A 25,377-nucleotide genomic window follows, 5' to 3' on the forward strand; every position below is an offset into this window, starting at 1 on the left:
AAGGCTGACTTAGGCAAGTTTGAAGCGAACGGATTACTTAAGGCCGCACGGATCGCGAGACGAAAGATCTAGCCCAGTGAGACAAGAATGCTTGAGCCTTGTGTAAATAGGTTTTTTTCTCAAAATTTACTTAGTCCTTATGCTGTCATTTTTTGAGAACTTAAGAATATTTTAAAGCAAGAAAGTCTTTAGAAGCTTTATGTTAGTTGGACTTTGGTTGTCAAATTCTTTGCATTCTAGTTTTCTTTGGTAAGTTTCAAAGTTTTTTCTTGTTTTGTGTTTTAGGCACCATTCGTAATAGTTTATCTTGTCAAATCATGATGAGGTTTGGTATTCTAGTAGATTTTTTTAATTGACATTATTGTTTAGCGTTATGAGTAAATGATTGGTGAGAGTCGTTGTAGGGTTAAAGGAAAGGGTGGGAAAAAGGGGAAATAAATTAAAGGGAGTATTCAAGTACAACAGTGGTGAAATATTTAAATAATTGATAAAAATAAATAAGAAATAGGGTATTTTTGTTTCAAAAGTGAATTTTCACTTTTTAACCACGTTAAGGTTAAATTTTCATATTTATTCAAAATAATCACATTCTGATAAGGTTAACTTCCCACATTTATTCAAAAGAATCACATCTTCTTATGTGAAGGAAAGGTACATTCCTATTAAGTTAATAAGATTTAACATACCAAATTCAAGAATAACTTTCTGTAGATTAAAATTTCAGAAAAATGATCATTTTTCATCATATAAAACGTCCTCTAAGAATTATCGAGTAAGTTGATTTTAGAAAACTTTCAATGTATTACGATGGATTGTAATGACCCAAATTTAAGGTTATCGGAATAGTGGTTTCGTAATCACAAATCCGATTTAAAGAGAAATTTATTTTAATATTTTTGCACGAATATTGATATGATAGGAAAATCGTATGAAAATATCGATAGAAAAATTTTACCGATTTAGTGGTTAGTTAGAAAAAGAAATTATTGAAGAAATTGGGTAAAAATAAGGTATCGAGATCTCGATCTCGTAAAACCGAGTCAAAAATATTTTTATAAATATTTATGAAATGTAAGTAATATGGTATTAAAATTTTGTTAGAAAATTTTAATGTTTGGGTAGTCAATTAAGTGAAAAGGACTAAATTGAAAAAGGTGTAAAAGTTACTAAAAGGATTAAATAGCTCAATTGTTAAATGAGGAGGGACATAAATTGCAAATAAGCCCAAAAGAAGATATTTTGGGTGGCATAAGCTGAGAAAAATCAGGAGAATTGAAGAATTAAGGGTAAAATTTGAATATTGCAAAATTTACTTTAAAAGTTAGGACTAAAGTGGAATTATCTAGATTTCTCTTTATTTTTCTGCATTCTCATCAGCCAAAAACATCCTAAGAGTTTCTTCAAGCTGTTTTTTCATAATTTTTACACCAAGTGAGTTAATCATTGCCTTTTTCTTATAATTTTTGTGTTTCTAAGACTTTTACAACTATGTCCTATTACTAAATTCATTAGTTTTTGATTTTATGAATGAATTTGAAAGTTGATATGAATATGTGCTGGAATTTTATGATGAAATAGCATGAAATTGAAGCTTTAATTTGTTTATGAGATGATTTTATTAGGTAATTTCAATAGAAATTGATTTGTAGGACTTAATTGTGAAAAAGTTTGGAATTAAAGTCTAGTGCTAAAATTCTGATTTCCAAAGGTTATAAAGTAGTTTAAAGTGATAGAATAAAGTGTTGCTTGATAAAAATCAGCTCAATTGAGAGGTTAATTGAGCAGGGATGAAATTATCATTTATTGAAAGCTTAGGGAAAAATGGTAATTAACATCATGCACTAAAACAGTTTTAGACAGCAGCAGTAGTCTAACTTTGAAAAATCACAAAAAATTGTATAAATTGAATTAGAGGATGAATAAAATATTAAATTAAAGCTTATTGAGTCTAGTTTCTTATAAAAGAAACGATGTAAGCAATGGAATTGTAAATCATGAGATATAATAGATTTTGTGAGATAAGGTCAGAATGAATTCGGGTTCCCCTATTCTGACTTTGGAAAATCATTAAAAATTGTAAAAAAAATGATAATGAGTTATAATTTATATTTTTAGAATCTTTAATGAGTCTATTTTCAAAAGAAATAAGCGAGAACATCATCCAAATTCTGTACAATGATATAATTAATTTTTAGTGAAGAGAGGTCGGAACTGTTAAATAGTGAAATAGGGGAAACTTTAAAGAATAAACTAAACTTATTGGATAAACTAAAAATTATAAAAAAATTATGGTAAGAATATATGTGAGTCTAGTTTTGGGGAAAATTAGCGCATCTTAATTTGGAGTTCCGTAGCTCAAGATATAAATAATTTAGTGACTATGATTCAGTGAGACAGCTTTGAATGCACTATAAATAATAATGGAATTATGGAGAATGTTACATATGAACATGAAATTTATTAGATTAATGATTAAATTTATTTATTTAGATCCAGAAAATTCAAATACAAAGCTAGATCGAGGAAAATAAAAAGTTCGGGATTAGTAAATTTTTGTTTATGAACAAGTATCGAGGTAAGTTCGTGTAACTTGAATTATATTCTTAAATGCTTGAAATATATTTTTCTTGATGTGAATATGATTTGGATGTTTATTGTATGATAATCGATGAAGTATTTATATTCTTGATGAAAAGAGAAAATAAATCTCGGTTGAATGAAAGGAAAATTCGATGGATCTCTGAAAAAGAATTGACGGTAAAAAGGATCTAGCCCGAACGGGTGATCCTATCCTGATATAGCCCTCCCGAAGAATATGTGGAAAATGGATTTAGCCTGGACGGGTAATCCAAATTAGGGTTTGAATTAGCCTGGACTGGTAATTCAGATCCAAGCTCATTAGAGTAATTGTCGTTGCAGGGGATTTAGCCTGGACTGGTAATCCCGACAATACTCTATAAGTTTATATTACAGGGGATTTAGCCTGGACTGGTAATCCCGCTGTAAGGATGAGGTTCGCGGGAGTGTACTCTCTGAAATGGAAATGTGCACACATGAATATGAATTGACGAACCCGGATTTGTACACTAAAGTGTACCTCTGAAAATCCATCGAAATTCCGAGAAATTCAACTGGATAAATATGGAAAAATAACAAGGGAATGGAAATCATAGTATTGATGAGCTCATCAATCATGGTATAAATTATTGATACATGGAAATTATTGGACTAATTTGAATGTTGAGTTTGTGCATGATAGGGGGAAAATGTATGGAATGGGTGTATGAATATTTATTGCATTGTATTGAAAATATTAGGTAAGTATAATTCTTGTTACACGAACTTACTAAGCACAAAGTGCTTACCCTGTTTCCTTTTCCCCTGTTTTGTAGTGTTAAGAGCTCGGAGGTCGGATTTGGTCGGAGACGCATCACACTATCAACCTCAAGATCTCGGTATAAAAAGAAGCTTTATTTTAGAAATCAATGGCATGTATAAGCTAGTAAAGTAAATGTTAATGTGAAATGAACGTATGGTTAGCCAATGGTATGGCTAACAAATTTTGGTTTTGGTATCTGGTGAGGTTATCTTATGAATATGTTAAATCTATCTTCAAAATATATTGAAATGGATTGGTTGTGTTGGATTGGTCTCGGTTTAAAATTGCAGGGAGAATTAGATATTTATAAAGGGGTTATATTGAGTTTAAAAAAAATTATTCGGTAAAATCTGGTAATGCCTCATACTCTATTTCGGCGACGAATATGGGTAGGGGGTATTACATGGATTATGTAAAGGTTGGGGATAACAAAATAATCCAAATCAATCAAAATTTGACTCGATCCAATACTATAGGGATTATTTTTTTAAAATTAAGTTATAGGGTATGGTAGGATGAATTTTCAATTAAAAAATTTCATTCAGGTTGGGATCATCTATAACACCTTTAACCTGTATCCGTCGCCAAAACAGGGTTACAGAGCATTACCAAGGTTTACGGGTCAATCAGACAAAAATTTCAAACATTTCATTACATATCAATACTCACAATAAAACCAATTAAAATTATATATATTGTCCCTTAAACGAGTCATCAAGACTCAAAATACATATTAGAAACAAGTTGAGACTAAATTGGAAACTCAGAGAAATTTTCAGAAATACTTAAAATTTTACACATTGTAGGGGTTACATGGCCGTGTGGCCAAGCCGTGTGACTCACACAGTCAAGAGACACGCCCGTGTATTTAAAAAAAAGATATAGGGTACACACGACTGTGTCACTTGGTCATGTGTCACACACGGCTGAGACACACGCCCGTGTGGACAAAAATAGGCTATTTTCCAAGCCACATTTCTCACCCAATTGGTCATCAACCTAGCTCAACATTTTTACATTACAATAAGTTATAATGAGGCATTTAAATCAAGCTAAGATCAAGTTTTAAACATATAATATCATTACTTATAATCAATATGACTTTAGGCATATCAAAAGACAGATTATAACAGGTATTGGTATATTCATGTATTCGATATGTTTTTATGTATGACTAACTTATATGCATATTTGTACCTAAGATTTACCAAGCTAATTTGAATGATTTCTAACCAAATTACTTACCTACCAAATCTTACCATTTGATATCAAAATGTATTTCTAATACTAACATATTTAGTTATATATACTTTATATATCAAGGTACCTGCAATGGCCTGAATTTTTAGTGGTGTCGGAATGGTGATTCGAGATCACTAAATCTGACAAATGAGTAGAAAATATTATTAATTTAGTGAGAATAAGTAAATGTGAAGTTGGGAAAATTTTTTGAAATAGTAAATAGTGTACTAGGAATAAATATTAAAATAATTAAAATAAAAAATGAGGTATCGAGACCTCGAAGATTTTAAACCGAGCCATAAGTATTTTTAGAAATATTTTTAGAGTGTCATTGAGTTGGTATTAAAGTTTCGTTAGAAAATTTTAACGTTTGGATAGTCAATTAACTAAAAAGAACTAAATTGAAAATAGTGTAAAATTTGTTAAATTGTGATTAAATAGCTTAAATGATTAAAAAGGAGGGATTTAAAAGGAAATTAGGCCCAAACTATATGGGCTGGACGATTTGGCAAGAAAAATCTGGAAAAGTGATGTAATAAGGGTAAAATTGGAAATTTTGTAAAAGTTAACAAATAAAAATCTCAATTAAAAGAGTTTCTAGGCAATTATTCATAATTATCAGCCAAAAAACGCCATTGAAGAGTCCCTCCAAGCTGGTTTTTCATATATTTGAATCATGTAAGTTTAATTCTTGATTATTTCTTCTAATTTTTGTGGTTTTGATACTTTTACAATTAGGTCTAACTAATTTGGTGTTGCGGTTTTGAATATGAAAGGCTATGTAGTAGTCTAAAATAGTTGGAAAAGGTGTTAATTGAGAAAAATTAGATCAATTGAGGGGTTAATTGAGTAGGGACCAAATTGACAAAATTGTAAAGTTTGGGGTAAAAGTGTAATTTTGAGAATTTAAGGGTAGAAACTGTGAAATGAATTAGAATTGAATTATATGCTGAAGAATGAATAAATTTGTATTTTAGATCGAGAACCCGAATCAAGCCGAGGAAAAGAAAAAGTAGTTGATTAGTCCCTGAACTTTTACAAATTCTGCAAATCGACCCAGGTAAGTTCATATGGCTGAAATTTAATGATTAAATGTTAATTTCATGAATTATATAATGTATGATGAAATGTATTTAGTGTTGAAAAGAGAGTAAAATAAAAATGTGAAAATCGAATAAATGATCAAATTAAGCGGAACGCCGGATTTGAGTACTTTTGATCAAGAGATAAAGTGATAAGTGGTAGCTTTAGCTACACTTGTTTGATCAAGTGAAAAAGTGATAAGTGCTACACTTATCTGATCAAGAGACAAAGTGATAAGTGGTAGCTTTAGCTACACTTATCTGATCAAGTGAAAAAGTGATAAGTGTTATACTTATCTGATCAAGTGAAAAAGTGATAAGTGCTATACTTATCTGATCAAGTGACAAAGTGATAAGTGGTAGCTTAGCTACACTTATCTGGTCAAGGACAAATGATAAGTGATCATACGTAAGACCATAGTTATACTATGGCAAAGTGAAAGTGAAGTACTCAATTTTCCGTAACCGTTCCTTAATTTTGATCACGGATGGTAAGTGACAAATGGGCCCAAAGGAATTATGGTAAAAGAATAAGTAGTAGTGAGTTTATACCAAGGAATTCACCAAAGATTGTGGTTGACAGGTAAAATTAGTAATGGTGTATATTGTATAAGTGTACAAATGTTTGGTAAGATTTATGTTTTATGCCTATGAACTTACTAAGCTTTTCTATAAGCTTACATGTGTGTATTTATTGTTTTTGTAGATTAGCGTATTTATACATTCGGATGATCAGATCTACATCGAGAATCACACTATCCAGATATACTCCGGTAGATTTTGTTAAATAACTTTTTGGATTTATATGGCATGTATAGGGAATTGAAGTAAAAAGTAATAGAATGAATGACTAAGTATGCAAAGTAAATTTTGAAGGTGATGGTTGTGTTAGACATTGAAAAATATATGTTTTTAGTCTGAAATGGTTGATTGGTTGAACTTCATTAGTATTCAAGTGAAGTAGTTGAAATACTAAAATTGGTTGTGATTTGAAATTTGCAGGGAATGTTAGGTAATTATAAAGGGGTTATATTGAATTTTTTTTTTAAAAATTCAATGGAATAGTTTTTGGACAGCAGCATTGATGTAACTTTGAAAAATCACTAAAAATAGTGGAAATAGAATTAGAAGTTGAGTGAGATATGAAATTAAAGCTGAATGAGTCTACTTTCACATGAAATAAGTAGAGTAAGCAAAAGAATTATATACTTTTAGATATTTGAATTTTAGTGAAACAGGGCAAGAATGTTTTTGAAGTCCCCTGTTCTGACTTTAGAAATTCATTAAAAATTGTACAGAAGGAATTATGAGTTATAATTTATATGTATAGATTCCTTAATTAGTCTATTTTCAGTAGAAATAATTTTAAGCACCATATGAAGTCTGTAATAAGAGATAATTAAATTTTAGTGATGAGTGGTCAGGATAGTCGATCAGTGAAACAGGGGAGATTTCAACTAATAAACTGTACTAATTGGCTAAACCAAAAATTCTGAAAAATTTATGGTGAATAGATATATGAGTCTAGTTTCAGGGAAAATTTACGGATCTAAATTTCGAGTTTCTTAGCTTGAATTATAATTATTTTAGTGACTTCTGCACAGGTGGACAGCTTTATTATGAATGATGAAATTAAATTTGAAAGTAAATTTTTATGCCCCGAACTTTTAAGTTAAGTCAAGTAACGCCTCATGCTCGACTCCGGCAACGGTATTGGGTAAGGGGTGTTATAGTACCGATTCATAATCAATTCATTGCATCCCAAAACACATGTACATAAATGCACTTTTAGCAAACATTTTACCTTTAACCATACAACCATAAACCAAACCACACATCAAACATATAAGATAAATATGCACCAAACCAAAATGTGCCAAAACACAAGCCAAATAAGCGGATAATATTAACAAAACTCATATATGCCAACATTAACCAGAATACCTACACATGCCATTATAACCAAAATAAAAAACATCCGAAAGTACCGATAGAACTGATGAATAGTGTGATAAATCTCCGACAAGATTCCAACCGATTGAGCTTCCGATAATCTAAAAAGTAAAGGAAAACAAGTACGTAAGTAATGTATGCTTAGTAAGCTCATATAAACTTTAATCATATCAATCCATTTCATTATGAAATTTATATGTATCAAGAATAATCCAATATTGATACTGCAATATGCATGAAGCTATATTCATCAACTCACAAGGTGAATAAACCCATAGCCTTACTTATACATATTATCCCTAATATAGTAGAGTTTCCAACAACTTTACACTCTTCCAAATTTCTTTATTCTCATTTGTATTTCTTTACTTTTCACACCCATTCCATGTGCACAGCACACAAGTCATAAGCATATCATATCACCATAGTCACAAACTAGTGCATTTAAACATAGCCCTTTTCAAATTAATCACATGATAAACTATTTCAATAAGAAATTGCATAACTTAAAATTTACCACTCCTTCATGAGCACAAGCATATTTTCATTTGAGCACTTACCTTTTCAATGCATCTTATAATTAAACATATTATCATTCAGTCAATAGCTTGGCACTTGTCTAAGCATCAAACAACAACATTCGTTAGTGTACTTGAACATATTTCATATAAATTCGACATCAATATCCTTATTATCTCAACATGTCACACCTGAGTTTATTACTCATCTCAACTTGCATAATTTCTATGTATCAACATATCAAAGATATTCATTTATATACATATCATGATGCAAATCAATCTCTTACCGTTTCTTCATGTACGTATATCATCCATTTTTTAGTTGATACAAAATAAATATATATCTTTCAAATTCCATAAATAAATCACCTTACCGAGGTTTTCTCATATCGAAGAACAACTTACGGATAAGAGTACATCGTTTTCAAAAGGTTGAAGGCTGAACAGAAGCACATAAGTGCTAAACAGAAACCCCATGAGGGTTGAACGGAAGCTCATAAGAGCTGAATGAAAACCCATAAGGGTTAAATTGAAGCTCAAAAGAGTTGAACGGAAACCCATTAGGGTTAAACAGAAACTCATATGAGTTAATAGAAGCTCGTGAGAGCTAAACGAAAAGTAAACACAAATGTTCGCAACAAATGCTGAACCTCGATTTACTTGGGTAATTTTCGTCAATTTATTCTTTGCATTTACCGTCAATTCATCCTTTTCCACAGAGCGATTGTACTCAAATCCCGCGTTCCATTAATTTCGAACATTCAATTCAAATTTCATAATTTTAACAATATTTTACTTTCAACAATATATATGAATAAGTACATAATACCATTCATCAATTTAATATATAAACATTAAAGTTTAACCATACAAACTTACCTGGCTAAATTGTAGAAATGTCAAAGTACAGGGGCATTTTGATAATTTTCTATTTTCCTCAATTTTCTACCCGATCTTGATCTAAATTAATAATTTCATTCAACATATTAATTTAGACAATAAAACAATTCATTTCATGCAATTTAGTTATTTTTGATATTTTTACCAAATTACCCTAAAATTTTACTTTTATTCAATTTAGTCCTTGAGCCTAAAACATGCAAATTAACCATTTTAAATACAAACCCAAGCTATCTGAATGTTCATACTATTCAAAACATATCATTTATGAAACAATTTCACATTAAATTCTTGTACTTTTATTAATTTAATAAATTAGTCCCGAATCGAAAAATTTATCAAAATCACTTAACAAAATACTTTTAAATAACAACTAATATCTTAAATTCATCATTTAACATAAAAAATCATATAGATTCATCAATGGCAATATCCAAAATCTTTATAAGTTTCAAAATCGAAGGTACGAGTTAACTGGACTTAATTACAACGATCTTAAAAACATAAAAATTATAAAAAATAAGATCGATTATACTTACATGTAAAGGAATAAAGCCAAAAACAAAAACCTCCCGCATGGCTATGGTGTTCGATGGAATGTTGGAGAATAAATGAAATAAAAATGTTTTACTTTCACTTTTATTTATGTTAATTTCCATTTAATTACAAAATTGCCATTGGTTTTGTATTATTTTATCATTCCATTCAAGTTGCCGTCCAACTATATTAGTTTACGCAATATTTACCACCTAAGTCCTTCTTTATTTATTAATCATGTCATTTAATCACTCAATTATTATAATTAGCAAGTTTTGCATTATTTTTAATTTAGTTCTTTTTAATTAATTAACTATCGAAACGTTAAAATTTTTTATCGAAACTTTAATACCACATTATTGACACTCCGTAAATATTTATAAAATATTTACGGCTCGATTTATAGAAACGATGTCTCGATACCTTATTTTCTAATACCACTTGACCTTAGATTTTACCCTTCAAATCTAATAAATTATTATAAAACATAAATTACTAATTCCAAAAATCTTTGTAAAATCATATTTGACTCGTAAATATTAATTAATAAAATTTACGAGCTTACTCGCCGGATTTGGTGGCATCGAACCACTATTTTCAACACCGTTGAAAAATCAGGCTGTTACATCATCTTCAGATCAAATTCACACATTTCATCTCTTTTTTTTATTTATCAAAATGTTCCTATTCTAATTTTACAAATATTTTTTTAAAAAATACAAAAAAATATTAAATTCTAATCACATTCTATATATTTTAATTAAGTATTTTTTATTTTTATAATATTTTATTATGTAAATTTTATTTAATATAATTAAAATACTATAATGTGAAAACAATATATCATACTAGATTTTATTACACCCATGGTGTGGTTGAACAAAAATAATTTATATTAAAAAATATATTTATAAAATTATTTCAACAAATTATTATATGGGTGAGTGGTAAGAGATTTTCAAATGAATTTTTTAGTCTCGTGTTTGATTCTCAAATAATGTTTTTCTGTAACACCCCATACCTAACCCAACCATCAGGTCCAAGTTAGAAGGTGTCATATTCGTTGTCGGAACAACTACATTCAAATTACACCATTAAATGACTAATTTCAATCAACACATGCATATGATATGATATACAGTTCTTTTCGGGTCTTTAACGAGCTTACAAAAGTATTAATGCTAACCCAAGGTTGAATTAGGACTAAACTGTAATGTTTACAAAATTTCAAGTTGACATCACGACATCAAGGGGTCCCTCGTCGCGACACAACATATTGACTAGGTCTCGTTGCAACAATCCATGCTCGATGTCGCGTCGTTGCATGGTAGCCTAATATTGTCATGACAACATCCGCTCAACGTTGTGACGTGATATACTAATTCTGTAAGGTACCAAAATTTACATTCACCTACAATTACCAAATCACTAATTTGCCCATTCAGAACACAATTTCAACCAAAATATGCAATTCACTAGAATCATAATACCTAAATCAACTATATACCAATGCCAAATTACTTATAAGTTTACTAACTAGTCTAATTCATTCAATATCTTAAACATACATACTTATCCACAAATGCCATAGGCAGTTGTATCTTTTTATACATTTCCAAACCATATGATAAACTCATGTACATTTGCATTCACATGACTAATTCTATATACCAAACTTTCAATTCAAATGTTCACAAAAATATAGTATTATACCAAAACTGGCTCAACATAGGTACATGTCAAACTTAAAAACAAAATGGGATTTATACAAACTTTGCTGAGTTGGGGAATCACTTCTTAGATGCTGGATCAATTGCTCAAACAATCGAGAATCTACTATACATGCGCACAGAGAAAACAAATCGTACGTTGATCAATTATGCTCAATAGTATTTCATTGATTCAAGTCAATATAACACAAGTTTAAAACATATGCATACATTCAATTTATAAGCAATCCTTATACAATTTTATGTGAGCAATCTCCAATACAATGTAAACATACATATAATCATTTTTAGCACACAAAATCACTATGTATGCAAACCAACTTGCCATTTACCATTCATTTCACAAACTACCAAATCAATTCATATTGTCATCTTTAGGTACTTAATCTTATTCATTTTCCAAAATCAAAATTTGTAAACACATATTCAATTTCATATATAATTTTCAACTATTTCCGAGTCTATCGGCTTTTTCATACACATTAGACCCCCAAGGGTCGTTTTTTTTTTTACATGTTGTCATGTATCACATTTCAATTTCATACATCATTTAATCAATTCGTATGTTTATAACCCTATTAAGCAAACACAGACTCAGAATGGATATGCAAATCTGTCACCCAAGTTGCCCAGCAATGACATTAACATGTACATACTATCACCCCGGGTTGCCCGACAACAATGGTTTTCATTTAATAACCTGACCTTATAATATGCCAACTATATCTGACTCGGTCTGAACATTTAATAGGATAGTTAAATTTCTTATTCATTATATATAGTTTAAATTGTACTTTACCATATCCAATTAACCATCAGTTCATAAATTCATCATATAATAAAGCATATTTCAACTCAATTTCATACCAATTATCATATAACAATCAAATCATACAATTTTATATTCTATTCAATTTAGTCTTTATCCCGATAATCAATCTCAACCGAAGCAATTCAATTAAAAAATTCAATGAAAACTCAACTCACTATTATATAATGCAAAAAAAAAAAAGAATATGCAGTAATTAAATTGGTCTCAAATCATAAAAATACAAATTGAATTTTCGAGCTATTCGTCAATGACTTTCGATTTTCCTTTCTTTCTCGACGGTTTTGTGTCAACGTTAGCTAAATAAAACCAAAAACACATACTATTATCAAATTCCATTCAAATTGAAATCATTTAAAATATAAAGCATATTTGATAATTTATTCAATTTAGTCCCTAAACCCTAAACAAACATAACTTTCAATTTAAAGCTTCAAATTGAAATCCTATTTCACATATATTCATTAGGGACCCCCTACTTGCTATTCTTACCAAAATTTTAAAATATTTTTTCATTTTATTCAATTTGGTTCCTAATGTATGAAACTAAAAACTAAGCTTTACAATTTAGTCCTTTTCTTAATCTAAACTTAATTTCTAACAATTTCACATCAATTTCATTCAATTATTAACAATGAAAACTTTCAAAAACTTTAAATTTTTTATAAATTAGTACATGGGCTACCTAAATCAAACTATCATGACCTCAAATATATAAAAATTACAAGAAAAGAACTTGATTGCATTTACCAATTTAATAGCTGAAAACTTGTTTTCTTCTTTGGCCGGTTGGAGAAGATGAATTTTTCATCTCTCCATCCTCCAATTTCTTATATATATAATTATAAGTTAATTAATCTTAATTAACTTTTAATTAGTATTCTTTCTTATGATTTAAACCTTCATCATCCATCATCACACTCCACTACCAACTATTCAAAAGTGGTCTATTATCCATTTTTTCTTAGGATACTTTCTATTTAAGTCTTCAAGCATTCTTCCTAATTAAAAATCTATAGCAATTAAATTTTAACACTTTAATCATTAAGCCTTAATTAATTATAATTTTGACTAAATATCCCTTTAATATTTACAGACTCGGTTTATGGAAACGAGATCCCGAAACTGTAAATTTTGATACCACTGAAAATCGAGTCTTTACATTTTCGATTGTTTTATTTAAGATTATATAAAATTATGAAAAGACAAAAATATCATCATAACAGTATTAATTCCCTTTTAAAATAAGGATATCTTAATAATTTTACAATTGAGTTGGTGTTGAGTTAACTCGTCTTTACACCAACTCAGTCAATTATTTTCTATATAGTATAACTTTCAAGATGTGTCAAGTTAGAGCTGGAATAATTTTTTTAAAATATCATGTTGGACCATATAAAAATTATATAAAATTAGATTCAAGAGAAAAATCAAGACGGAAGGCATATAAAGCAAAATCCGAATCACCTAGTTGCCATCTTAATTTCTTAATGACTGGCTGGATTTATCTCACACTAACGTTCCGGATAAAAATAATATGCAAAAAATGTATTTATTAAATATTTATGTAAAAATCAATTGATGCTTTGGTTACAGTGCTAAAATTAAAATTTTATATTTATATAAAAAGACAAACATATAATTTAATTTTTGTATGAGATGTGAGTCAAGATTTTAGGCCTCTAGTTCTTGGTCTAGTGTCCGGTCCACTAGCTTTGCGTTTTTGGCCAAGGTCTTACCTCTAGTTGACTAGCTCTGAGCGAGGTAGAGATGTGCATAATTCAGTTTTAATCGAATTAACTGATCAGATCGAATTAGTTTGATTAATTAGTCGACCACTAAATCTAACTCAGTCGGGGATAGATTAAAGGTTTTCTAAAATTTTGGTTAACAATTAATTTGATTTGAAATCAAATAATTAATTGAATTAATTGATTAACCGAGATTATTAATAATGAAATATTATAGGATCAATATATTAAATAAGTCCAATATATTATGTAAGCACGAAATATAAAAAATCAAAGAATAACTTAAAACATTAGTGAATTTATACAAATTATTATAATGGGCTTAGTAGATTTGTATATATTTTAAACTAACAATTTAAACAAAAAGTTTAAAAAAAAAAGAGAGAGAGAGAGTAAAAAGCCCTAACTAGTAAATTTAAGTTTTTTTCTTCTTTCTGTCGTCAAACTCAAAACAAAATCTGAAAGAAAAGCTAAGGTGCGACTTGAGCCTTGAGTTTTGACCCATCTTCGAATCTTCTTCTTCCTTCAATTTTTTTTCTTTCATTTCATCACTCAAAACTTTTTAGTGTTTTTAAATTAAAAATTTATATTATAATAATTTTTTTTCATGTTTCAAATTTATTTGAACAAAAAAAAAGAGTATACATTTAAAATAATTTGGTTAACCACTAGAATTAATTGAAATTATTTTGTTCAATTAATAAATTTTTAAAAATTTCGATTAAAATTTTTAAAGTTTCAATTAATAATAATTGGATTCAAATATTAACCGAAACCAACATTTAAACACCTCATGGCGAGATCTACAAAGTTCGTCTTGACAGTTATAATTTTGTCATGATATATACAATGGAATAATTGGGCAATTTATCAAAAAAAAGCTATTTTTTTTTCAAAATTTACCGAAATGGGCCGATTTTTTGATTATTTACCGGAATGGACCATTTTTCGGGAAATCCCGCCCACGTCAGTGCGATGTGATCGCGCTGACGTGGACGCGACCTCCTGCCATTTACCCTGACATCGCGCTGACGTGGGCGCGATTTCGACATTGATTTCACGTTTGGGTTTTCTGGCTTTTAGGGTTTAGGGTGCAGGCTTTTTAGGGTTTAGGGGTCCCGAAAAAAATTATTTCGAGTTGACGTCTCTGGTCAAATAGTATAAAATCGCTTCTACCAGGATGCTGTTTGAGAATAAATTGTGAAATCGCGCCCCCGTGGACGCGATTTTGCTACAGTAGGTCATGTAAGAAATAATTTTTTTTTTCTGATTTTTCTGAGCAAATAGTATAAAACCGTTTGTACGAGGATGCTATTTGAGAAGAAATTGTGAAATCGTGCCCTCGTGGATGCGATTTTGCTACAGTAGGTCATGTAAGAAATATTTTTTTCTGATGTTTCTAAGCAAATAGTATAAAATCGTTTGTACGAGGATGCTATTTGAGAAAAAATTGTGAAATCGTGCCCTCGTGGATGCGATTTTGCTACAGTAGGTCATGTAAGAAATAATTTTTTTTCTAATGTTTCTAAGCAAATAGTATAAAATCGTTTCTACGAGGATGCTATTTGAGAAGAAATTGTGAAATCGCGCCCTCGTGGACGCGATTTTGCTACAGTAGCAAGTTTGGGCTGAGGCTATAAATTAGGCAGAACATGTTGTTAGAATTCATAAGTCATAGCAGAAACAATTTAGAGAGCCTAAGAAAGTTAGAGTTTCAAAATGAGTGAACGTATTAGTGCTGTTATTTACTACGATGGTGAGGTTTGCCACACCGAGAATGGTGTTGTCTTTTTGTCGGAGAATACGGTGCGACTGTCATTTAACCAGAACATATATTTGATAGAACTTCGTAAAAGAATTAGGCGTAAAATCTTCGGAACGACGCCAATGAAAGTTCTGTCAATCACGTATGGATTTTGTTCTTGTGTTGATCCGATGACATATGACTCGTTCGGCATAAAAGGTGCTCGTAGCTTGGAGGCAATGGTGCAGACTCATCTTGCTAGTGGAGCAACTTATATTGAGTTATATGTACAATTTACGTCGTCAACTGATATACTTCTGTCCGGTGTTCGAGATGTATACACGACCCTTGGCCGACACTCGGTAACCGGGTTACAAAATACGGAACAACCCATGTTCGGTAGAGGTGTCGAATGCACATCTCCCGCAAGACACTCTGTTGGTGGATGGGACATGTATGTCGGTGGCTCGACGTTTGATGTTGGAAATACGTATTGGGGAACTGCGTCAAGTTCTAGTGGATGGAAATCTACATCCAATTGGGGACGTTATCAAATGCCCAGAAGAAGGGCTGCCTTCGAAGTCTTCTCCTATTGGATTTAGAGGCCCGCGCCTTTCCCTTCCGAGACGTAATTGCCGTTGCCTCTCCTCTGGCGTAAGTAAATACAGCTTGCCATGGATCCTAAACCATGGCATGTATTCTGGAACACACGCTAACTCCGGAACGATGATTGCTTCCCAAGTAGGTAGATATTCATGCCGATTTTCCCACATTTCCATGTACTCGGACCAGTATCTAGTCCAATCCGTATCTAATTGCCAAAGGTCGATTTTGTGGTGCTCGTCAAACTCCTTAGGGCCCGAAGGAATCGGTTGTCTACATCCAAACTATCTTAGCACTCTGTTTGTCTGGTGGGGCTCCACGGTTGCATAGTTGATCAACACCACTTTCACGTGCCAAGCGTTCGGATTTTGTAAAAACTCTTCTGGGATTACTGCCCGAATTGCCGGATCCTCGTATGGTGTCCATTGAAACTATATGAACATGATAGAAATAATAGTTATATACATAATACTAAATACTAAATATCAATCGACTAGCGAATGTATGGAAATATCTATTTGTAATAATACTTACTTCTGCTTCCGACTGTTGGTCCAATAGAAGCCGTATATCTTCAAGTTCAGACGGTAATCCGCGAAAACTTGCCGGATGGTTCCACCTAATTAAATAAAATTTTAGCATACTTTTATTGTATAAATCTACATAATAATTCAAAAATGTAATATAAAATTTACCTCGTTACAAGTGGAAATGTATATGGGTGGTTCACTCGAGGACGTAGAAATGGAAAGCGAAACCGTGTCCATGATTGCAGTAGTGAAAGGCAACCTCCGATGTTTGCTCTCCTCGGTCGCGTCGCCCCGCACATCTCCCGATATAATGTTTCCAAGACGGCAGACCCCCAACTAAATTCACCGGCTCCTCTAAAATCAACGAGTTTTAGCAGCCACCTTAGATGTACACGGCTCCGTGACGTGTCCGGCATCAGATAACCTCTAATTATTTAAAGAATGTATGATCGAGCATATCGAATTCTTTCGATTTCGGTTGAATTTACATTCGGCTCGGGGAAGGTGGCATGTAACCAGCCCATCTCGACCTTACCTCCATCCATTTTTTCCGGAATAGCGCCCAAAAGCTCGTAGCACACCGCCTCCCAATTGCTAGATTGGGCAGACCCGGTGACTGGGTGCCTTTCCACCGGCAATCCTAAATGCATGCTGACATCTTCTAGAGTGATAGTGCACTCTCCACATGGAAGATGAAATGTGTGCATCTCGGGTCTCCACCTCTCGATCAACGCACTAATCAGTTTCGGGTCCAACTTGAATCCCCGGCCTACCGTCGCCACGTGCCAAAAACCCGCTTCCGGCAGGTAGTTCTCTACTAACGGTGATGGAGGAGCATGCATATTCCGAATATGGAATTCAAATACCCGATCTTTAGACTTTTATAACAAACAATAAATTAATAATTATCTAAAAATACATAAATAAAAAAATCTTAAATAATAATTGCAAATTAAATTTAATACTTACCATTTTCATTTGCTCCACCGATATGTGATTGCTATCAAGACGAGTCAATGATTCGGCCATTGATGAAAATATAAAAAAATTTAAAATTATTTTAAAAAAATATAAAAAATTATAATTATTTTAAAAAATGGATTTGAGAGAGTTTTGGAAGGAAATTAAAATTAAATATGAGTTTGAGAGAATTTTGGAAGGAAATTGAGAGAATTTTGGAAGGAAATTGAGAGGATTAGAGAGGAAAAATTAGATAGGATTTGTTTGCGAAAAAAAATAAAGGGGTGGGGGTATTTATATATATTTTTTGACCGTTGGGGATACTGTTCACGCGCGGAGAAGGTCGCGTCCACGTCAGCAGATCGCGCTGACGTGGATTCGACCTCCTGCCATTTACCCTGACATCGCGCTGACGTGGGCGTAATTTCCCGAAAAATGGACCATTCCGGTAAATAATCAAAAAATCGGCCCATTTCGGTAAATTTTGAAAAAAAAGGGCTTTTTCTGGTAAATTGCCCGGAATAATTATAAATTCAGAAAATTTAGGGGAGACTTATGTAATTATGCCATAATCTTGTAGAGGTAAAAGAAAAACGATCTTGATCTCACTTGGATTAGCAGGGTTTTACTTAACATTTCCTCTCCACGGAACCAGCTGCAGTACTAATCGCAGACATGGAAACAGAAGGGGAGCAACTCTGCGAAGCTGCAAGAAACGGCGACGTCGCCAAAGCGAAAGCTCTGGTAGAGTCAGGAGCCGACGTCTCCTTCTTCGACAGCGATGGACTCACGCCGCTCATGCACGCCGCCAAGCTCGGCCATACCGATTTAGTCAAAGCTCTCCTTGAGGCTGGCGCACCGTGGAACGCTCTTTCTCCTTCTAACCAATCCGCTGGTGACTTTGCCATGGACTCCGGTCACCAGGAAGCCTATGAAGCCCTTCTCAATGCTGGTAATCCATTACTTTGTTTTAGTATTTACTTGAAGCTTAATATAAGACAGATTAAGGAAGCTGAATAATTCATTAAATTTAGTAATTGTAACCAATTAGAACTAATAAAGGTTACCCGTGGATTGGGAGTTTTCCAACAGGGACATTATATTATGAGTTGACAATTAAGTATCTGTAATTGGACAGGAATTCAGGCTGAATTGATTTTGGGAACCATTGCAAGGAAAACAAAAAAGAATGGTGATTTTGAAGGGGATTACTTGGAAGATAGGGTTACTTTTAGCGAGGATAAGTTGATGGACTCTGATAGCAAGGCTGTGATGATGGCTTGGGAGAAACCCTTGATGGAAGCTCATGCTAAAGCTGTTTGCTCTGGAGGTGGTAACGTTCTAAATGTTGGATTTGGAATGGGTCTTGTGGATACTGCTATTCAACAGTATGGTCCAACCACACACACAATCATTGAGGCTCATCAGGAGGTCTATGCACGCATGCTTCGCACTGGTTGGGACAAGAAGGATAATGTGAAAATAATATTTGGGCGTTGGCAAGATGTTCTTTCACAACTTGAATCTTATGATGGTAATTTGAGATCTGTTTTACCACTCAATCTCTATGCATATGTGTATCATTTTGTATGCCACTTATGTTATGACATGTTTTCTTCTTATTCAGTCAAAGTTGCGAGTTAGTGTAGTTTCTTTGAATGATTAGAGTGTTTGAGATTGATTACTAATAGTTTGAGTTCATACCTTCTGAAACACAGAACAATAGTTAAAAAGAAAAAAGAAAAATCCTTCCGAAGGGAAGTGCTGCCAGCTAATGTAGAGTAACCTTTTGTCATAGAAATGTATCCGTGTGGTATATAGGGCTACCTACTTAAATAACAACTTGAATTGTATGTGAAACTTGTACAGGTATTTTCTTCGACACCTATGGAGAATATTACGAAGACCTGAGAGAGTTTCATCAACATCTTCCTAAGTTATTGAAGCCTGGAGGAATCTACTCGTTTTTTAATGGCCTTTGTGGAGGTAATGCATTCTTCCATGTTGTTTACTGCCATTTAGTTTCACTAGAACTAGAGAACCTGGGGTACTCGACGCAATTAATCCCCTTGCCTGTGAAGGATTGCTTGGGAGAAGAAGTTTGGCGTGGTGTGAGTCAGAAATATTGGCAACTTGATACATATTATCTCCCTGTTTGTCAGTCTATAGAGGAATCTGAATGATGATTTCATATGTCCAATATGTGAATTATTTTGCTCCCTTAAATTTGGATTTATCTCAAAACACTTCAATATCATCTTCCATGCATTTCCTGACTTTGGATTGCTGATTGCATATGATGACTGGTTATAGTTGATGTTGCACTATCTTTTCTTGCTCGATTCACTATGCGCAGATAACATCTTGCTGAGAATTGGTTATTGAAAAGAACTAGTCCATTGTGTATATGCTGGATCTATCCCCAATTCCTTTGTCTGGTTAAGCTTCGTGGCTGAAAAATAGGACAAATTACTCGTTAATAAGCAAAATTATGATTACAATATGCTTGAAGTAATCATCATAGAATTCTTCAAATAAAAAGGAAAAAATGAGTCTATGCATAAGGAGAGACATGAATAAATTAATATTTTCCAACATTGGCCAAACTGCATATACAATCAGAAAGATCTTTTGACTGCTATAATGAATAATTCTTTGTTTTAGATTGCTCTTCAGAGTACGTTTAGGTAATAAAAAGAAATCATTTGCTCGAGTTTCTTGGTTTTTCCCCCTTGTTTCCTTGGTGTTACTGTGGCAAAACCCTTTAGTACACATTAAAAGAGGCTACATCTTAGATGCCTGTGATTAATATCCCAAGCGCTGTTTCCTCTGTTGGTTTTGATGCTAGTTTGCTGGGGCAGCAAATCTTTCTGACAAATCTTGTAGGTATGAATTATGAGATTAATGGGAAAAAAAGAAAACAATAATAAAAAGAAAGAAACATAATAACAATAACCCTCTTTTATCTTTCTCAACAGTGTGAACTATGATAGACAAGGATATTGGAAGAATGCAAGATGCAATATTTGTAAAACATGACTTATAACTAGGAATCCAGTTTAAATTAACATGCTAGTTCCTTATACAGGTAGGCCACTATACAATTATTCCCCGAGCTGGCCCTGACCTTTTTTTTTAAACCCAATTTACTGTCCCCTAATTGTTTTTGGAGAGCATTTATGAATACAGTTGGAGCTGCTTTGTGCGTTGCTGTAATATGAGATAGTACGAGATGGATTCATATACTATAAGAGAGGTCTCTGGTGCTTTGAGGGCACTTGAAAGTCCCAGTATTAGTATCATGAACCTAATTGTTGTCATGGTTATGTCCAACTGAAAGCTATTGGACTACCAACAATGTGTTTTCCATCTGACCATTCCAGACGAGCGAAGCTGGTTGTACCAGACGGCATAGAACTCGTTTTGAATGTCACTGTGTAGCTCTTTTTCTCGTATTGTGCTTTGAAGCTAAGTATTTCTGGCTCAACTGACATTTTCACTGCTTGAGTCTGTGAATGCAAAGAAACCTTATAAGTTGCCGGGGCACCAACATTAGTAAGGGTCCTAGTATATTTGATGATGCTTGAGGAGTCAGCACCACCCCTTCTGCCTGACGCAGTTTCCAGAGGAACAGAGAAGGATGGGTAGTTAAAATCTCCCAAGGTGTACTTTTTACTTGTCTGGCAAGTGAAGTCTCTGTGGGTAGTGCTCTTAATTTGATTTGGTGTGTAGTTCAAAGCACAAAGAAAACCGAGGTAGTCATCGATAGTGGCATCGTATACAAGGCCGGGATCAAGGGCTGCAACTGGGTCGGCATGTCCGGCACCATAATCAAACGGCGTTGCTGGTCCTCCAGTGGCAACATCTTCGATCTTTTGACCAGTTTTATAAGCTGTATAAGCTGTGGTCATGAGGGCAGATTTAATGGCTGCTGGACTCCATTCAGGATGAGCAGCCTTGACAATTGCAGCTAAGCCACTAACATGGGGGCAAGACATTGATGTGCCTGAAATGATGTTGAAGTTTACATGCCTTGGGTCACTCTGTAATCCGGTCGGACCAACAGCAGCAGTCCACCCAGCTAGGATATTGACCCCTGGTGCAATAATGTCTGGTTTAAGTATTGCTGGAGTGACTGGGTTTGGACCTCTAGAACTGAATGCTGCAACCACTGGTGATGGTTGAACGCCCAACTTTGTGGTTCCAGGACCAATTTTGGCTGTTGGATTACGAGTAGAAGATATATATTTCTTGATTGCATCCCCGGTCTTCTGTCCAACAGCTGCTGAAGGTAAGAGATGCGCATCAGCGACTAACTCTTCTCCAAAAGTATCTGTGTTTGTCAAAATCATCCCTATGCCACCAGCATCCTTCACCACAACACCCTTTTGGACCCTCGCACTACCTCCTCGATCACATACCACTATCTTCCTGGCAACTTTTTCTGGAATCAAACTTCCGGCCATGCAAAGAGCTCCACCACTTGAATTACTCACATTACCGCCATAAACTAGTGGCACCATGGAATCAGATAACTGCTTTCCATTATAAAGTGTCACACCGGAGTGTAGTTCACTGTTACCCAGAGTAATAGAGGCAGGGAAATCACGGTCCAATGTTCCGGCACCTACAGTGGTTATCCACGGTGCAACATTTGACAAGCTGCTTGGTATGGGTCCACCGTTTCCTGCTGAACAAGATACAAAAATTCCATTTGCAGCTGCTGTGAATGCTCCAATGGCAACAGTGTCACTGTAGTACTCCGATAACCCTCCCCCGATAGACATCGACAAAACATCCACTCCATCTGCAACAGCTGCATCCATGGCTGCTACAATATCAGAGCCAAAACACCCACCAAGCCAACACACCTTGTAGACGGCCACTCGGGCATGTGAAGCCATCCCCCGCGCTGTCCCAGAAGCATACCCTAGCAAGTTAGCAGAGGGCACAACTGACCCTGCAGCTGTAGTTGCTGTGTGAGTTCCATGTCCATCATCATCTCTCGGGGACCTTGACTCCATCGTTTCATCAATAGGCCCGAACGCAACTTCATACCCTTTTGAAAAGAACTTGGCTCCAATTAGTTTCCTGTTGCAGCTCGATGCACTGAAGTTTTTCCCCACCTGGCACTCGCCTTTCCAGCGTGATGGTACTGGTCCAAGTCCGGAATCATCGAAACTTTTCAGCTCGGGCCAAACTCCGGTGTCCAATACGCCAACAATCACTTCACCCATTGAATCAGAGGTGGGGAAGAGAGTAGTGCTCTTTCCTAACCCGAGGAACTCTGGCGTTCTAGTTGTGTGCAGTTCATATATCACCTCAGGTAAAACAGAGAGAATTCCAGGTTGTTCTCCTAGTGCTGCAGCTTCCTCAGTCGTTAGCATCGTCGAGTAGCCATGGACTACGTGTTCATATCTGTAAAGCACGGATGCTGAGTCTGAGACAGATTTTAAAGATGTATCATACCAGAGGGCATGATCAGTGAAAGTTTCTGGCATGTTGGACTTGTCCACGTGAACTATATAAGTCCTTTTAGCTTTCTGGATCTTTTCTTCTGCTGCAATACATGCATAATACAAACTCAGAAATAGAAAGATTTCTACTAGTTTGAACTTCAGCGACTTCATCGCTTCAGTCTAGGAACTAACAAGGTGTTTCTTTTGGATGAATGAATGTAGGGAAGGAAGAACAGCTTTGGTCTGCAATTTCGCTTACTCCCGTTTGCTGAATGAATAGGTCACCAAGGGTCTTATTATAGGATGAGATTTGGTATGGCCCCCCCAACAAAATATGCCCTACAAGAATGGTAGATTTTTCTTCTTTCAATGATTGATGATTAAAATAATAATTTTAAACACCTCAAATCTAATAAATTCTATTGCAAGCTATAATTATTGGCATAGGCATAGAAATCGAGTGACAAATAATGGCTGTTCATTTTTCTTACATTAAGTCTTACTTGTCTGTCAGTGGCTTGTAAAATAGGAATTTGCTTAATTCTAAATGAACCGAAAACAAGGTATTTATTATTATTTGTTTGAGATCTTTTGGTATCTAGTAGTTATATTAGACTCCCATAAAATCTGAAGTTGTGTCAGATCAAACCCCTAAACAACGGGCAAACTTCTGCTAGTGTTGTTTTTGCCATCTACGAGATTTTAACTTGAGACTTTGCTTTAGGGTAATGAATTTGTGTTTTTTATTGCTTGTCTAGAATGACAGCTTTAAAAATATGGAGCAAATAAAGGATTGCAAATGTAGGGAAGGAAGTGGTGGTGCATATGGCAAGCTCCCACTTTTTGTTTTAGTTAATATTTATGATCCTTTTAGCATGAAAAAAAATTTCATTATTTAGTCAATTGTACATGAATTTCAAGGTAAAACAATTGAGGTTGTTGGATACATGATTTCGACAGGAAACATTTAAACGAAAATGATAAAAAGGAAGGCTGAATTCGTCAACGATTTGGTATTGAAATGGAAGCTAAAGAGGAGATTTCAATATTTTTACAACACTTAGGCACACTGTCATACTTGTTACAGGTAAGCAAAAGGTCCTTTCAGTTTTAGTCACTCTAATTAGACAAATATGTACAGGCCATCAATCATCAATCCCAGTTAAGCAAAACGCTTAATTTGCCAGTTGCTTTCATAATTAGTCTGTAAAAATGGTGAATCTTGCTGGCAAATCTGAGACGTGTAACACTAAAGGGTTTGTTTCTTTTTCATAAATTAGCACACGAAAATGAAATATCAGGGAATGGTTTTTCATTATAAATTCTGAAAACAGAATTTGCAACAATGATTTATGTGGTTTTTTAGAACATGTTATCTTTTCTTCAGATCTGCAGTGCCTTTTCACCGAAAATTCCACCTTTTTTATTCATTTTAAATTAAGCATATGCGATAATAATGATAAATTTTATGTGATGATTACAATATGTTATCTTTTCTTGTAGATCAGGATTCTCTTTTCACCCAAAATCCCACCTTCAAAAAAAATCAACCAATGATACTATGGAAAGTGATAGTGGGGAATCCACTAATTTCGCCTTCGTTAAGGATGCTGGCAAGGATTAAAGCTACTGGCTCTTCAACTTTATCTTTAATCCAATAAGATATCATTACCCATGCAGCTGGTTGCCTGGTACCATAGTGGAAAAAACTCTATGGATTGTCCATATCCCAATGGCCAAAAGCAACTTATTCAGGGCTGAAAAGAAAAAAAGATGTTAGAATTCTGTGCAAATTGTGAAAATGGAGTCATTAAGTCATTTATATGACCTAATTTAACGTAACACAAAAAAAGAAAACTAAAGGGTCATTGGGAAGAGAGGGGCTTTGATTATTGGGATGGAATTATTGGAATGTTTAATCACAACAGACTCGAAAGGCTTGTTTCTCCCACTTTATCTGATAGTAATATATTAGTGGCAATTTGCTGGAAATGGACCCCTATCCCTCTAATCACAGCCATGCATTTTATGGATCAGTGTCGTTTAGCAATTAATTCTTGTCTAAACGAAAACTATGTTTTTTAAGGACCTATATCTTGCGCCTGCTTAGTCTATTTTCCATTAACTTTACTCATTATTAGGTTCCCACAATTTAAA

General features: G+C 33.7%; 2 protein-coding genes across 5 annotated transcripts; one reads left to right on the forward strand and one right to left on the reverse strand.

Annotated features, from left to right (window-relative positions):
- The first annotated feature begins 18,316 nt into the window (after positions 1-18,316).
- LOC107905628 (protein arginine N-methyltransferase 2) lies at positions 18,317-25,212 on the forward strand. Of its 4 annotated transcripts, none has more exons than XR_001686567.2 (5): positions 18,345-18,713; positions 18,900-19,295; positions 19,631-19,747; positions 24,181-24,307; positions 24,724-25,212. XR_001686567.2 is itself a non-coding variant. In XM_016832322.2 (4 exons), exons 1-4 carry the CDS (start codon positions 18,437-18,439, stop codon positions 24,189-24,191), a joined length of 801 nt encoding a protein of 266 aa, XP_016687811.1. In that variant the 5' UTR covers positions 18,319-18,436; the 3' UTR covers positions 24,192-24,566. The 4 variants fall into 4 exon arrangements, 2 of the variants coding, with proteins under 2 accessions (XP_016687810.1, XP_016687811.1); XR_005914016.1 differs by having other exon boundaries at positions 24,729-25,212; XM_016832322.2 differs by lacking the exon at positions 24,724-25,212 and having other exon boundaries at positions 18,319-18,713; positions 24,181-24,566.
- Positions 20,708-24,178, reverse strand: LOC107905629 (subtilisin-like protease SBT1.7). The gene has a single exon (XM_041094168.1). It carries the CDS (start codon positions 23,389-23,391, stop codon positions 21,085-21,087), a length of 2,307 nt encoding a protein of 768 aa, XP_040950102.1. The 5' UTR covers positions 23,392-24,178; the 3' UTR covers positions 20,708-21,084.
- Positions 25,213-25,377: the final 165 nt, after the last annotated feature.

The sequence above is a fragment of the Gossypium hirsutum genome, chromosome D05 (assembly GCF_007990345.1).
Source record: "Gossypium hirsutum isolate 1008001.06 chromosome D05, Gossypium_hirsutum_v2.1, whole genome shotgun sequence".
NCBI lineage: Eukaryota > Viridiplantae > Streptophyta > Magnoliopsida > Malvales > Malvaceae > Gossypium > Gossypium hirsutum.

Excerpts from the sequence above, each read along its gene's own strand:
- LOC107905629 (XM_041094168.1), bottom strand. The coding sequence starts at position 23,391 with ATGAAGTCGCTGAAGTTCAAACTAGTAGAAATCTTTCTATTTCTGAGT.
- LOC107905628 (XM_016832321.2), top strand. The coding sequence starts at position 18,437 with ATGGAAACAGAAGGGGAGCAACTCTGCGAAGCTGCAAGAAACGGCGAC. Across the intron at positions 18,714-18,899 it reads TGAAGCCCTTCTCAATGCTG|GAATTCAGGCTGAATTGATT; the intron begins GTAATCCATTAC and ends GTAATTGGACAG. Across the intron at positions 19,296-19,630 it reads ACAACTTGAATCTTATGATG|GTATTTTCTTCGACACCTAT; the intron begins GTAATTTGAGAT and ends AAACTTGTACAG.